Consider the following 14,049-nt stretch of genomic DNA (forward strand, 5'->3'; position numbering starts at 1 on the left):
TACAGTCATTGCGTGGTTCTATTTGTTTCAGGTGTGAATAAGATTGAATGTGCATGTAGAGGAATTGAAGCCTGTTAATGAGAAGTGGCAAGGCGTGTGGATGAATGAGATGGAGCACGTGGTACCTGAGTTGGGCGTTGCCGGAGAGTTTGCCTGGCTAGCCTGCGCAGACACATTGGCCGCATCCACCGCTGTTTTAACTGCGTAGAGGTTCGCTTCCTCCTGGAACTTACCAATGTTCTTCTTGTAGCGTATTCTCTTGTTGCCAAACCAATTAGAGACCTGAGGGGCAGATGGATGTCAGATATTCAAATGCACCGTTTCCTTCACATTGATTTAGCTGTTGTAGCCCTCAGCTAAAAAATGTACAAATAATTAAACTGAAAAGCAGAGCAATATAGATATATGATTAATTTACCTTAAAACCCCTTTAAAGTGATGCTATGCCGTATGTATGTGTGTGAAACTGATCTCGAAACATGGGTTTAACAACCAAAACAACCTCAGCTTCCACAAAAGCACCTACAGTGTACTAAAAGAGTCAAGGAGACTATTGTGTTAGCAATTCACCTGAGACACAGTGATCCCACACTTTTTGGCCAGTTCCTCCTTGGCTTCCTCACTTGGGTAAGGGTTTGACAGGTGAGAGTAGAAATACTCATTCAGCACCTCTGTAGCTTGCTTGTTGAAGTTGCGCCTCTTACGTCTGACACACAGAGAGAAGAGATAACCAATATGCTTGGAATGTACATTGCTCAACATACTCAAATGACTTCAGCCCTCAAGAAAATAACCAGCCATCTAACATAAACATACACACACAGAGGTGGTGACAATACCAGCTAGACACACACAGACAGACCTGGCGTCAAGGAAGCGTGAGCGCAGAATCATGACGGCCTCGCAGGTGCTCTGTTTGAGCTGCATCTGAATGGAGCTGAACTTGCGGTGGATGATGGCCACCATGCGCTCAATCTCCTTGGGAGAGATGGGCCGTGTACGAGACTGCTCTCTCAGCAGGTTCATTACATGGTTGGTGAACTCACTGCAGGCCTGGACCAGGGGGAGAGAGAGAAAGGAGTTGAATGCTACTGTAAAAAGAGCACCAATAAAATCACAGATTGTGTCCAGTGCCATGACATAGTTTTGATGATGACAGGTAGGCCTTAGCTGTCTGACTCCTCTGTTGATTGGATGCCTTCATCAAAATACAGTCATATCAGGTTTGTGAGTCACTAGTATCATTTGAACCATAAAACACAGTCTGCAGCAGGAGTTCTCAAACATAAATCAGTCACACACCACAAAAGGGGTGGCCCAGTGCCATAAAGAGTCACCAGTGAGCAGAGCTGAATACCAAAGGCAAACAATGCAGACTTGTTTTGTGACAATGTTTTGGCATGTGGTCTTGAAGAAAACATCACCTCTATGTCTGTTCACACTGATTATGAACATATTATGTGTAACAAAGTTTTCATGAAAGTCAGAAATAATTCTCATACTTCATGAAACTACAATTTGGATCCACCTCTGTCATTCAAATTTCAAGTAAAGTACATTATATAGTTCTTTAGATTTCTCAAGAATGCAGAGTGAGGGAGACCCTATATTCATTCCAACTGGACTACAGCAGATGATTTCACAGATTATGGACTGATAGCTAAAACTGAAGTCAACTAGTATGGCCTTTGTTTGAATGATACCTGCAGACTGGAAGCTAACAAACAACACTACAGTGACTAACAGCAGTTATTAAAATTCCACAAAACAAGAAAACGGAAGTAATCAGACCTGTGGTGTTGCATAGTTACAAAAAGCCCTTAGGGTCAGTTTCACAACAGTTGCCTATTCATTTCCTTTTCTTTAGCACAAGATGTTTGTTACCAGACTGATAAAGTTTCTCACAGACTGGTTGACCTAAATGTACTGTATTATAGCATGTTTATATTTGTGGATAACAGTATTTAGGTCTGGTCAGCACACACCTGCTCATATTTCTCCAGCTCAGAGTGATAGATCTGGCGGATCTGGGCAAGCTTGGCTCTGTAGTCGGAGTGTTCGATGCTGCTGTCGGTGGGTGAGCCCCCTGCTGCTGCTGCAGCTGCAGCTGCTGCAGCCGATCCTCCACCCTTCTCTGGTCCCGACACACCCTCTGCTAGCAGCATGTTGTCCAACCGCATGATCTGGGGATCTGGGGGGTCCTCCTCCTGCACACCTCGTATACTCAGCACTGGACAGAAGAGAGAGAGAGAGTACTGGAGTGAGGCAAGCAAGGTTAGAATTTACTTGTTTGGAAAAAAACTGTTTTTATTAGAGTCTACCCAAGACAGAATACCTTTCTATGGCTGAGAAAACCTGTTGGTTAAAAGTTTTTGAAAACTGACACATATGTGTGGTCTGTCAGTTTTTCAAGGAGAAGGGTAATACTGTGGGTTCTAGGGGTGCATAGGAAGGAGCTTTATCACTGCTAAAATTCAAAGAAGTGCAGCCCTGTCAAAACCCAGTCAAGTTTCTCCCCTGAGTCATTGCTCTGAGCGCCTGGCTGAATTCTCAATGAGCCTGAACTTCCTCTAAATCAACAGCAGAGGGCAGTGTGGTCCCTCTGTGGCAGGCTGCCAGAGATAAGGGCATGAGGCATGGGACCAGTAATGGGAGTGCATGTGCTGTCACTATGAGCCCCAGTGGCCATAAGTATAGTTATCAGTTGCTGCTCCCCACCACTGCATTATACCAGGACCTCTGTCAGCCTGCAGCCATGCTCTCATCTCTCTCTCTCTCTTTCACACATACACACACTCCCTTACAGATACCACTCTGTTACTGAAAAGTTTTAAGTACAGACAACCCTCTTCTCTTCAGAGCCTACAGCTTTTAACACTTAACTAAATTTTTTCTTGCCCCTTTTGTTTCTCAATCTTTCAACTTCAGAAAGTAAGAGAAGAAACTTGGTAGCACAGTTCCATGTCTTGGGCACAATATTTACTAATTTGTTTATTATTTGTTAGTGGAAATAATGACATATGAAACACATGGTTATTACAGTACCCATTTTACCTTTATTGCATTTATTTACCAACTGATTTTGATGCTAAATAGACAAACTACAAAATATTACAGCTCAAAAGTTAGGTTGATTAATCAATTATCCAGCTGACAGAAAATCAAACAGCAACTATTTTGATAATTGATCAATTGTTCCCTAACATTTTTCCAAACAAAAATACTAAACATTCACTTGCTCTAATTTTTCCAAATATGAGGATTCCTCTGCTATAAGTCACTGTAAACTGAATATCGTGGAGTTACAGACTGTTGGTCTGTACCTCACATTGGGGCTCTGAGGAATTGGCTTTTTTTCTGAAATTGTACAGACTCAACAATTAATCTAAAAATAATCTACAAATTAATTGACAATAACTGATAATTAAACAATGGTCAATTCCACTACTACAACACAGGTTCACTGCAAGGAAGAAAAATAATATCACCAATACTATATTGTGTTGCCAAGTTTAAGTTTGTGTAGTAAGATAAATATATTTTAGTGTATATCTACTTGATGAAAGGAACAACACTCAGTCAATTGTTAGCTAATATGGAGACCAGTCCAAAAATGTTAAAATGTGCTAAATGGTAAAATTTTTGGGTTCAGTCACAAATAAACACTCCTATATCCTCATTTATGTTGATCTTTGTAACAGGAGATTTAACTGAGGAGAAGAGCCAATTTAAACAGTGTTGAAACCAGACAAGATTCTGAAGGAGACAGACACTAACAATATGGATGACAAGATTAATCCCAGCGGAAACTGGGTTAGGCGCTTGTCCTCTTTAAGGATTATGCTAGTTAGTCAAAGCTCATCATCAAAGGTTAGGGGGTGCGTGAACTCACTCATTCAGAGCTTCTCTTGTTAGCACAACTTTAACAATCTTACGAGTCTTTATGTTGTTGTCAAAGTTTCCACGTAGAGCGTCATGCTGTACAACAAGTTTGCAGCCTCGGAGCAGTCAGGGCTAACAAATGAGTGGAGCTGTACTTTAGGGCTAACAGATGTGAAAGAAATGAGGACAAAACAGTTTTGCTTCAAGTTTCCAAGTGCTATGGAGCAGATGAGTTTCTGCTTTTTCAAACTTCATTTGATAAATGAGTCTGTTCCACCATTTAAGGCCTCTCGTAGCAAAGCGTCCAACTTTCCCTCACCCCCCCCCACTCTTTTTTTCTTGTTCCTTCTTGCCTTTTTCTTTCCCTCTGCTTAGGTCTCTTCTCTCTCCAAGGCACATTCCTGCTCTGCTGCTCCCCCATCTCAGGGCTCAGGAATGCAGCAGACCCAGCCGCCTGAACTAATGACCCTGATTCGCCCATCTCTTTCCCTCCTCTTTTTCTTTCTTTTCAGTCATTCACTAACGATCTCTGTACTTTCTGGCCAAATAATAACCTATAGTTACTTGATTGATCAAGGACCAGAAGTATTTGTTTTGTACCTGTTGAACCTACATGATTATTCAGATACTTTGCCTGCGCTCTGATGGCAGTCAAAGTTTTGTGTGTACTGACAAAATTTAGGCCATCCTGCCGCAATCAGCTCTGTTTGTATGTAGTCATGTGTGGGGTTTTTCTTGACTGTCCATTCACGTACAACTGACCTACAGTGAAGAGGGCAACTGTAGCTCTTGAAGCTTCTCACCTCTCTCCCTCCTCCCTTTTACCCCAACTCCTCATTATGGCCCCCAGCTGTAGCCTAATGCCCCTACATTCCCCTAATTACTCCAATTAAGCTGTGATTACCCACAATTGCACTCATGCACAGTCTAGTGGCCTAGTAGTATTATAGCAGCTGTTGAGATGAGTTAAGATATTGCACGGAAAAGGACCATATGACATGGACACAGATAACATGGAGTCTAAAGGTCTTCTGCTGACAAACCAACCAGGAGACCCCTGAAAAATATAAATAATGATAATAAAAAACCCACGTCTGAGAGCTGGCAGGCTGTTCTGCTCCCAAGTCTAAGCAGGGTTTCCTTTTGATCAACTGGCTCCTGACATTGCCGCTGGGCTGGTTCTATTACTGAGAGTCTAAGACTCAGAGTACTTTTAAGTAATGATACTTAAATTCTCCTTTTTTAAAATAGGGAGACAGCTTAAGGCCCACAGCCTGCATCCACAGCTCTTAGAAATCACACTATTATGCACACGTTACCACCCTAGCTGGGCTGTGTGGCATTGAGAGACGGAGCGAGCAACACATACTATGAAATATTCAGGGTATCCAGCTGGGCTTTCACTGCATACATAATCATTCTCATTTCTGCACAGCCAATGTGGAAACGGTGTGCTGTGCAGACACAACACACAATATATGAAGTGGTGCAGGTAAGGGTGAACAACCTAACCAATAGTGTAGTGCTGTACATTAACTGTAATGCCTTCCACACATAGGGACAGATAAGACTTAAACGCAGTCAGTATATCATTGCTCAGCTCACAACACAAGCTTTATCCTTGTCTGTCTTTTCCCTCGCTAGCATCCCCTTTTTCACTCTGTCTCCCCCCAACACACATCCCCTCCCCCCTCTCCCTTTCAGCATCTCCCTCTGTTCTCCATTTCAGTCGAGTTCTCCATGTGAGCCGCAATCCCTCATGCTGTCAGCCCCCCCTCTCCCTCTCTCTGTAGACAGACAGGATTAGCATTTTAATTGCATCAGCTCCCTTGGGTATTCTCAGCCTTTCACTGGGAGAGAGCAAGGGAGCGGGAGAGAGAGAAGGATAGAGAAGGAAAAAAAGGGGAAAAAAAGGTAAGGAGAGAGAGAGGGTAGAAGGAGAACCAAGGAGAATTGAAAAAAGGAGTCACAGGAGAAGATATGTGTGTGAGAGAGGAAGAGACAGAGAGAGAGAGAGGCTACAGAAATATACAGAATCCAGAGTACAGACGTGCCAGAGAGCGAACGAGCCAGAGAGGGTGAAAAGATAGGACTGTGAAAACATCAGTTTTTCCTTTCATTACAGACACAGAATTCAGATAAAGAGAATGGGCCATAGAAAGATGGTTTTCACAATGAAAATATGCTACATGAATATGCAAATTTACCTCACAAACCCTGCAAAAGAAATCTCAACTGCAGCTCCGGAGATATGATAGGTAAACCCCCTGTATTAGGATTAAAACTGTTTGAAGGATATAAAAAAGTGCCTGGGCAATACAAATGTGACTAGGAAAAATATGAACTGGGGACAATCTGCCTATATTAAACTACTCTTACACTTTTCTAAACACCCTTAAAAACAAGTAAAACTAAGGGAAAAATAAACTTCTTGAGCCGTGCATGACAATGACGATGGTTGTTTAAAAATCGACCAAGTTGGATTTGGTTTGCAGGTCCTACGGCAAATTTGGGGGGAAAAAATGAAGTGGCAGTTTGACAAAACACAAACCTGACCAGACCTGACTTTTATTTTTCACAATTCTTATGTTGGATCAGGTTGAGTTCTACTATGCAGAAAAACATTGATGAGTGGCGTTAGAGAACAGAGAGAAAGCGGTTTCGTCAAATCCTGTGACCTTTAAATCCAAGCAGTGAAATACAAACTTCACCTTCATTATAGCCAGTTAGTCACACAGTAAATCTGCAAAATCACATGTGCTTATATCATGACTAGTAGTCTTTAATAATCTGAGTAGGAGCCGTGATGCCAATAGCACTGTCTTTACAAAATTATATGTTGTAACCATTGATTAATGTCAACTTTCACAAACAAGTCCCTCTGTGCATACAGCATTATGATTTACCGTGCCATTTTGGTAGAATATGGGTTGCTCAAAAAAAGGGTTGGGTGAATAAAATGTTGCCTTAGGCAGGTTGTAGAATATGGCATTAAAAATGAATAATTTCCCTGATGGCTTTTTGCCAAATGGATACTGTAAAACAATACATTTCTACTGCAAATTCAAGATAAAAAGTGTGTACCCCATTCTTCTAAAAGAGTGTTTTTGTTGAGTGCAGTCAACTTAATGAGCCTAATCCATATGTCCATTTCTACTTTAAGCAGCTCACACTAATCAGCATCTGTTTGGGTAGTTCACCAGAGTCCTGTTGCACGCAGCCCCCCACTCACAGACACACACACAGAGGTAAGCATTCTGAGTAAACACAGTGTGGTCTGATTAAGGTGTGAATTGGAGAACTCACACCTTGGGCAAACACAACACTTCAGTCCAACACATCATTAATCAGCCCTTAATTAACTAAAGAGAGAGGCTTGGACACCCGAGCGATGACTACGTGTACCCCCGTTGAATGGTCACACGCAAACACACTGTCTGTCTCAGACACACACACACGCAAACGCTAATGATCAATTTGTGTTGTCACTTAATCTGCATGAATATGAAGCAATAAACAACAATGCCCCACAATGTATTTTTCCTATGCCTATCATTTATATGTATAATTTTGCCAAATGAATTATTATTTCCCAGATAATGTTTGTATTTGTTTTGCTACAGGTCAAAACAATGCTTAAATAAAAATAGCAATCATAAAAGAAAAATAATTAAAATGAGCCCAGAAGACAGGATAACAATGAATGGCCACAAACTCCATAAGCAGAAAACTGGTGCACATGCAATTATGATAACTGATATTTTAAGGACATGAGTATAGAATGTAATGCCACCTTGCTTTGAGCTTGCAGATTGTAAACACCTGGTCTCACTCTCCCCTTCCAAGTGTGTATGAGAACATATGTTGGCCAAGAAAGTCATGTAAAACACGAAAGGCTGTATCAAGAGCCAGTGTTTGGTTTGTCTGTTCTGGGCTACTGTGGAAACATGGTAAAGCAACATGGCAGCCTCCATGAAAGAGGACCAGCACCCTCTTTAGATACAAAGCACACAGCTAAATGACCAAAAACATGATTCTAATTTTCAGTTGATTAGGGACAAATGAAAACAAACCTCACTGTTATATTCAGAGCTGCAATGATAAACTGATCATAAAACGATTATTAACTTAATCAGCAACTGTTCTCATAACTGATTAATTGGTCTGACCAATTTAAAAAAGGCCAAATTCTCTGATTTCAGCTTCTTGAGTGTGAATCCTAAGTCCTCTGTAACAGTGAACTGAATATCTTTGGTTTGTGGACAAAACAAGAAATTTGAGGGTGTCATCTTGGGCTTTTTTCACATTTTTTTGACATTTCATAAACTGAACAACTGCTCAATTAATCAAGACAATAATCTGTAGATTAATTGGCAATGAAAACAATTCTTAGTTCCGGCCCTGTTCACAAACTTTTCAAAATCGTTAAAAAATATAGACATTTAATGGCCCATAATATGTGAAAGTAGAAAACATGCATGAACAAAGTCAAAACCAAATTTAATCCCCTAAAATTTATGATCGACTATGTGAAACAAAGTAATTTATAAAGCATTTTCTTAGCAAGGTCATCCAGATAGCATGGATATCACTACACAAACAGACCTTGAGTTATAGTGAGTACATTGGTATTTACAGATAATATAGAAAATATTTCTCAAGAAAATACCTTGTCAGTATAGTGCTGTAACAAACTGCTTTTAAAAGGATATATTAAGCTAATTTGAGCAACTGTGACTAAATCTTTAACATGATATCCCCAGCCTAGTACAGTTCAGCACACACAGAAAGACGGAGAGACATGGAAGAAAGAATTTGAAATGTCACAGGAGGAAGAGGAGGATGACGAAGAGCACCTAAGCAGGAGGCTTGTTAAGGCACTGCTAGGATCTTCCCCCAGTCAACTCTCATCAGGCCAGCTGCCTCCTGTGCTCATTAGCACAGACTCTTAAGGAGCTCCTAAAGACTTTGTGAAAAATGAACGCTCATTTGAGAGGTCGTTAATTTGCACTGTTATGCAAATTAGGTGGCAATTAAGTGATAGATCAGAAGAGCAGTGCCCATTTATAACAAGTGAACAAGCATTATGACACAGTCAGATGGTGCCAGAGAGAGCTGAGGCTACATGGTTAGTCTGCACAGGTCCGATGTACCAGTTTAGTGAGGAATAAAATCGCTGTGCCATTAACATGTCTGGCCGGTCAGGATAACAGTTTACCAGTGTTTTTACAGGAAGGTATCCTAAATTGGCTTTGGCCAAATAATCACAGGCCAAACTGTTTACACATAAATGAGAACACATATTACAAACTGATGGCAACAACAACAATTATCCTCCCAGAATATGGATTTATTCTGGATTAGTACATAGTTGTACTACCTCAAACCATCAATCTATATGGAAGAAGAGCACCACAAGCTTAAAAGGACCATGAGCTTTCCAGCATCTGTAATAACCTAATGTGTACTGCTAATCTTGGGGTGAGTAGTAACCCCCCCCCCCCCCCTCCCCCTCCTCCCCAGCTCTGATGTTTCCATCTCTCCTCTGCATTTATGACATGGTGTGAAATATACAAACACACAGTCTGGGACAGCAATGTGCTCTACTGCAGAGGGGTGGAAGGCTCCCATCAATTGTAATTAATCCTTAATTAGTCAGGATTAGGAGCTAGGCTTCGACACTCTCCCACCCCACTGCCACCAAACTAATGCAATCCAGCTGAGACCACATTTACATATCTTTAATTAAAGAGACGCTGGCTTCCTTTAAGAGCAAAGCCTAAAAGCAGTGTGAGAGGCATAGACATGCTGAGAGGGAGGGCAGATGAGATGAAGAGGTAGGAGTCCGCCCTGTGGGTGATCCTCGACCAATACTGATGGGTCACTCAATATTTCCTGGGTTCTTGTTGTTGGGCATAAATTGATAGGAATTGTGGATCCAAAACAAGCCAAGAGTGTGCAGAACATGGTGCCTTGCCTGTAGTGTCACTCTGGCCAATTAAATTTCAGCCGTGTCTGTCACCAGTATTTGCATGCCCACTTCCTGAGTGTTGCTATTATTTGCTGACCTTTTTAATTTAGTAAGTATGCCCCCTGAAATATGGTGCCAATAGATTTTATTTTCATTTTATCTTGTTCTTAATTTTTTTTAAAATCCCATCACACGTGTCAACTATTAAACAAATAGGCAAATTCTTGATATATATTAACAACACATGCACTTAACTCCCAATAAACCTCCTGTGCCGGTGGTTACATGTAGATTGACAGAAAAAAAATATTGTGTGTATTTACCCTATAATAACCATGCAGTACATTAAGGCTATTCACTCTGTTAGTGCTTGTCAAGAGAACTTTTATACTCAGTCATCCACATCCAGCTTCCTTGATCACCCCTGAAATGCTGAGTGACAGCTCAGCCAAATCACTGCTCTTGGCGCATCATGGCCAAACTCATGTTGCAGCAGTCTTAAAGGTGAACAATTCCACTGAGCTTTCCCACCCCGCAACAGACCCCAGACAGCAGTTTCCCTTGTCAATATACAGAAGCCCAGTTCCTACAGGAATGATACCACATGGGAAAATCAGTTGGCCCACACACTGTTAGGCCTAGGCTGAAGGTTGGGGTGCTCTGCCTCCCCAGTTTGAGTTGGGGGGTGGGAGGCGGTGGTGTGTCTGTCAGGGCCAGGGGTCTGTGTGATATTAGCCGTCTGCCAATCTGGCTTGGGGAATGGACACCGAGTAATTACTCCTGCTCTTACTGCCTCATCAATCTCCCTGTATCACTCCTGCACCCCCCCACCGCCACCACCACACACTCTATCTTTTTTCATTCTCTTCTGCAAAGGAGCGGGGGAAAGAAAAAAAAAAAACAGATTGAGTGGCAGGACGCCACAAAACACAACAGAGACTCTCGAAAAGCCAATGAGATAATCCAGCACCTGCACAGACCAAGTAAAAAGTTGGTGCAACTGTACAAAGGTGGGTGGCATATACTCATTTTAGACCCCAATGATAATAAAACTGAAAATGCAGGGTTTGATAGCTACACATAGGTTGCATTTCAGCCACAAACTATTTTTATCTTGTTAGTGCTTTTGGCTTAAAAGGCACTGTATGCTTTCCCTCATAAACGTATAATAAAAGACATCCCAGAGGTTTCTAACAACTCATAAAATTTTAGGGCTCTGTTCCAAATTGGGCTCTTTGAAAACTAATAATAATTAAGTTGCTTTAATGAGGCATGTGATTCTCTAGACTTCATGTACTGTACTCTGTCAAAGTCTGTGGAATACAAACATTTAAATCAATCATGTGACCAACTGGGTAACACTGGTGTGTGATGTTCTGTTGTCGACTTTAATGCATGGAATCTGAAACAAAAACATACACAAAGTAAAATGAGTTTCCTAAAGGCTCTAAAAAGAAAGTTTGTGATGTGTTTATTCTGGCTGTGAATAAACACATGACACCAATGTGTGACTCTTAATGGTGTTTTGTTCTAACAACTGCAATCATGCTGTTATTCAATTAACATGTAATTGGGGCTGTTTGGTTGTTGAAATGGTGTTGTAATGCATATACACAACTTGAGTGGTGTGAATACCCAGGTAAGGTAATAATTAGATTAAGGAACTTACACAGTTTGAAAAAACATCATGGCCCCAATAAGCTGATTTGACACTGTTTAACAATTCAGATATTTATTCTTCAGCACATAGTCTAATTCATGATAATTAATTCTTAGAAAGTGTAAAATATACAGCAACAAATCTTCTGAAAAGTAAAGAAAAACTTCAGTCTGAATATGTTAGAATTTAGTGAACTGTAATAACACTGTAAAAATCTGTTTAAATTGGTCCTTTTCATTGATAAGCTATCATAACTAAACAGGAGAAGCTTTTTTATTAAATGTAACCAGAAATAGCAATGAAAAAAAGCATAAACCAGAGAGTGAGTTCATTGAGTTTGCTAAATCTCACCATTCATCCATCTTGTCAAAACATTAATAGGATGTGATGATGGGCTGTCAGCTAGCCGCTTTGCCAACATACTAGCAAAGTGCTGCTGGCTCTGCTGGCAGGCATCAGCTATCAGATTTTGGTGCTTGTAGGTGGTTAGAAAAATAAGACTCCTCCATCCAACATCAATAAATATCAAATTAAACAAACATTACAGGACTGATCTTAATTTTCAAGCAAATAGCAAACAGAATCAGGCAATGTCTCTGCTCTAAAAAATACTCTCTGACTAACTCAGAAGCTGGTCAGAAAATGCAGAGAGAGAAGGAAGTTGGACTTTGGCAGAGGCAGACAGCAAATAGCCAGTGCCCCAGACACATTGTTAGGACACTGGCATAACTGGGCACCTAACAGAGCAATCAACTGGCTCAAGTTAACATCACACTGGCTGCAAGCCATCAGGACGTCCTTGTTGTTAAACCCTCAGTGTTGTTGCTGAGGGATACACGATAGGTAGACAGGGAGGATGCTAGCCAGTGTGCCACTATTTCTACACAGCCAACTAGCGGAATTATCCCAGAGTTGTTTATCAGACAGCTTATCAAGATGAGTGGCAAGTGTTGGAGTGTGAACTTGTCCAATTGAGGGGGAGCAATAAACTTTGCCATTTCCAAGCTAAAAAAATACAGAATGGCTTTAATTCCACTTAAAAAACTATTTTTATTTTCATCTAAACCTGTCCAAAAATAAACAACTGGGAATGTTCAGGCTTGCAAAAGAAGGACTCGAGCAGGGTGACAGAACAGAGTGAGTGACAGATTCACTGTTGTCATGTGTAAAGCACAAGGAATGCATAAAAGTACGGAGAAACGCCTCAAACATGCCCAAACTAAATGAAAAACTTCTGAGAGTAACTGCAGTGGCTTGTGAGAGATTTTGGCATAAGCTGTCCCATTGCACCAAGAGCTATTTTTACAGCAAATACCCATGAGAGCGAGGGAGAACAGAACTGAGTTGAAGCAAAGCCACTGGCTCTCAACTTTGATCATTTCCCGTCTCTCTCCAAGTGCTTTAATTTCTTTTTTGGAGTGTATCTTTAATAAAGTATTAACAAGAATCAAATTTCATGCAGATGGAGGTCATGTTTCTTATGAGAGCTCAGGACAACGCAGGCACTGTTGTAAAATCGGGGGTGTTTTGGGGTGGTGGCAGTGGGAGGGGGGGTACTGGCATTAGCGCAGAACATTTCCTTTACAATGAAAACAATCTAACCAACTGCAGCACTCAGAGGAATTCACCTCCCATCCCCCACACCCCACCTCCCCTCCTCTACCACCACCATTACATTACCATATCAAAGCCCCGAGTTCAGAGCAAGTCTTCTCTTTCAAGAATGGGAGCGAGGCATAGAGAGGGAGGGGGAGAGGACAAGACCGAGGCAGTAGGAGTAGACCCAAGACCGAGTTTGCTTTTATCCCTGTTCGGTGTGTGCGTATATGTGTGCAGGAGAGACAGAGTGTGTATGCGGGTGTGCCAACACAAGTGCATGTTTGTTAGTGAAAAAAGACTGCAGAAAATCTGTGGAGATACTAGAGGACTACTGATTGGGTCTTCCACAAGCCGCACTGAAGAGAAGTCAATTCACATTCCAGAGGCACATAATGGGGCCTGCAGGGGGTCTGATGAAGTAGCAGAGAAATGCCAAAGCAGGTACACAGTGCAGTTAGGAGGGCACTACGTGGCAGATGGCCAGCACAGTACAGGCAAAGCCAAAGATCTCTATATCTCATGGTTGGCACAGTCACCTCAAGCATGACTCTATTGTTAACCTACCTCCCAGTCCGTGCCTTGTCTGTTTTTCTGCTCAGCTTACTGTATGAGCACTCACAGACCCTCTCTCTAGTTTGCTGGGAAACTAAATGTGAAAATCAAAGTGAATGGCATTAGGGTAAATAAGACCACTGGTTGCCTGGGAAACAGTGTACCCTGCCCCACTCACTCAAGCCTAGCCTTTACTTTTGTCCAATCACTGGAGAGCAATAATACATTATTGACAGAGGGCCACAACAGGCAGCAGTGCAGCATTTTCAAATTGTATTTGAACAAGAGAGGTTTGCTGTTGGAAGATACACAAGGCAAGTGAAAGAGAGAAAAGCACATAGAAAGACAAGAATGAAGAGAGACTGGCAGAGGGAGAGGATTCAAA

The 14,049-nt window shown here is 41.5% G+C and overlaps 1 protein-coding gene across 3 annotated transcripts in view; it reads right to left on the minus strand.

Moving 5' to 3' along the window:
* The window catches only part of pbx4 (pre-B-cell leukemia transcription factor 4), a 28,678-nt gene that overhangs the window by 8,679 nt on the left and 5,950 nt on the right, over positions 1-14,049 (minus strand). For all 3 annotated transcript variants that reach the window (XM_084745058.1, XM_084745056.1, XM_084745057.1), the window contains 4 exons: positions 1,986-2,230; positions 863-1,053; positions 571-706; positions 126-282 (listed from right to left, as the gene is read on the minus strand). In XM_084745058.1, coding sequence (XP_084601184.1) covers positions 126-282; positions 571-706; positions 863-1,053; positions 1,986-2,230 — 729 coding nt within the window. The remainder of the gene's footprint in view (positions 1-125; positions 283-570; positions 707-862; positions 1,054-1,985; positions 2,231-14,049) is intronic.

Source organism: Lutjanus erythropterus, chromosome 19, assembly GCF_056507025.1.
Source record: "Lutjanus erythropterus isolate fLutEry1 chromosome 19, fLutEry1.hap2, whole genome shotgun sequence".
NCBI classification, from domain to species: domain Eukaryota; kingdom Metazoa; phylum Chordata; class Actinopteri; order Lutjaniformes; family Lutjanidae; genus Lutjanus; species Lutjanus erythropterus.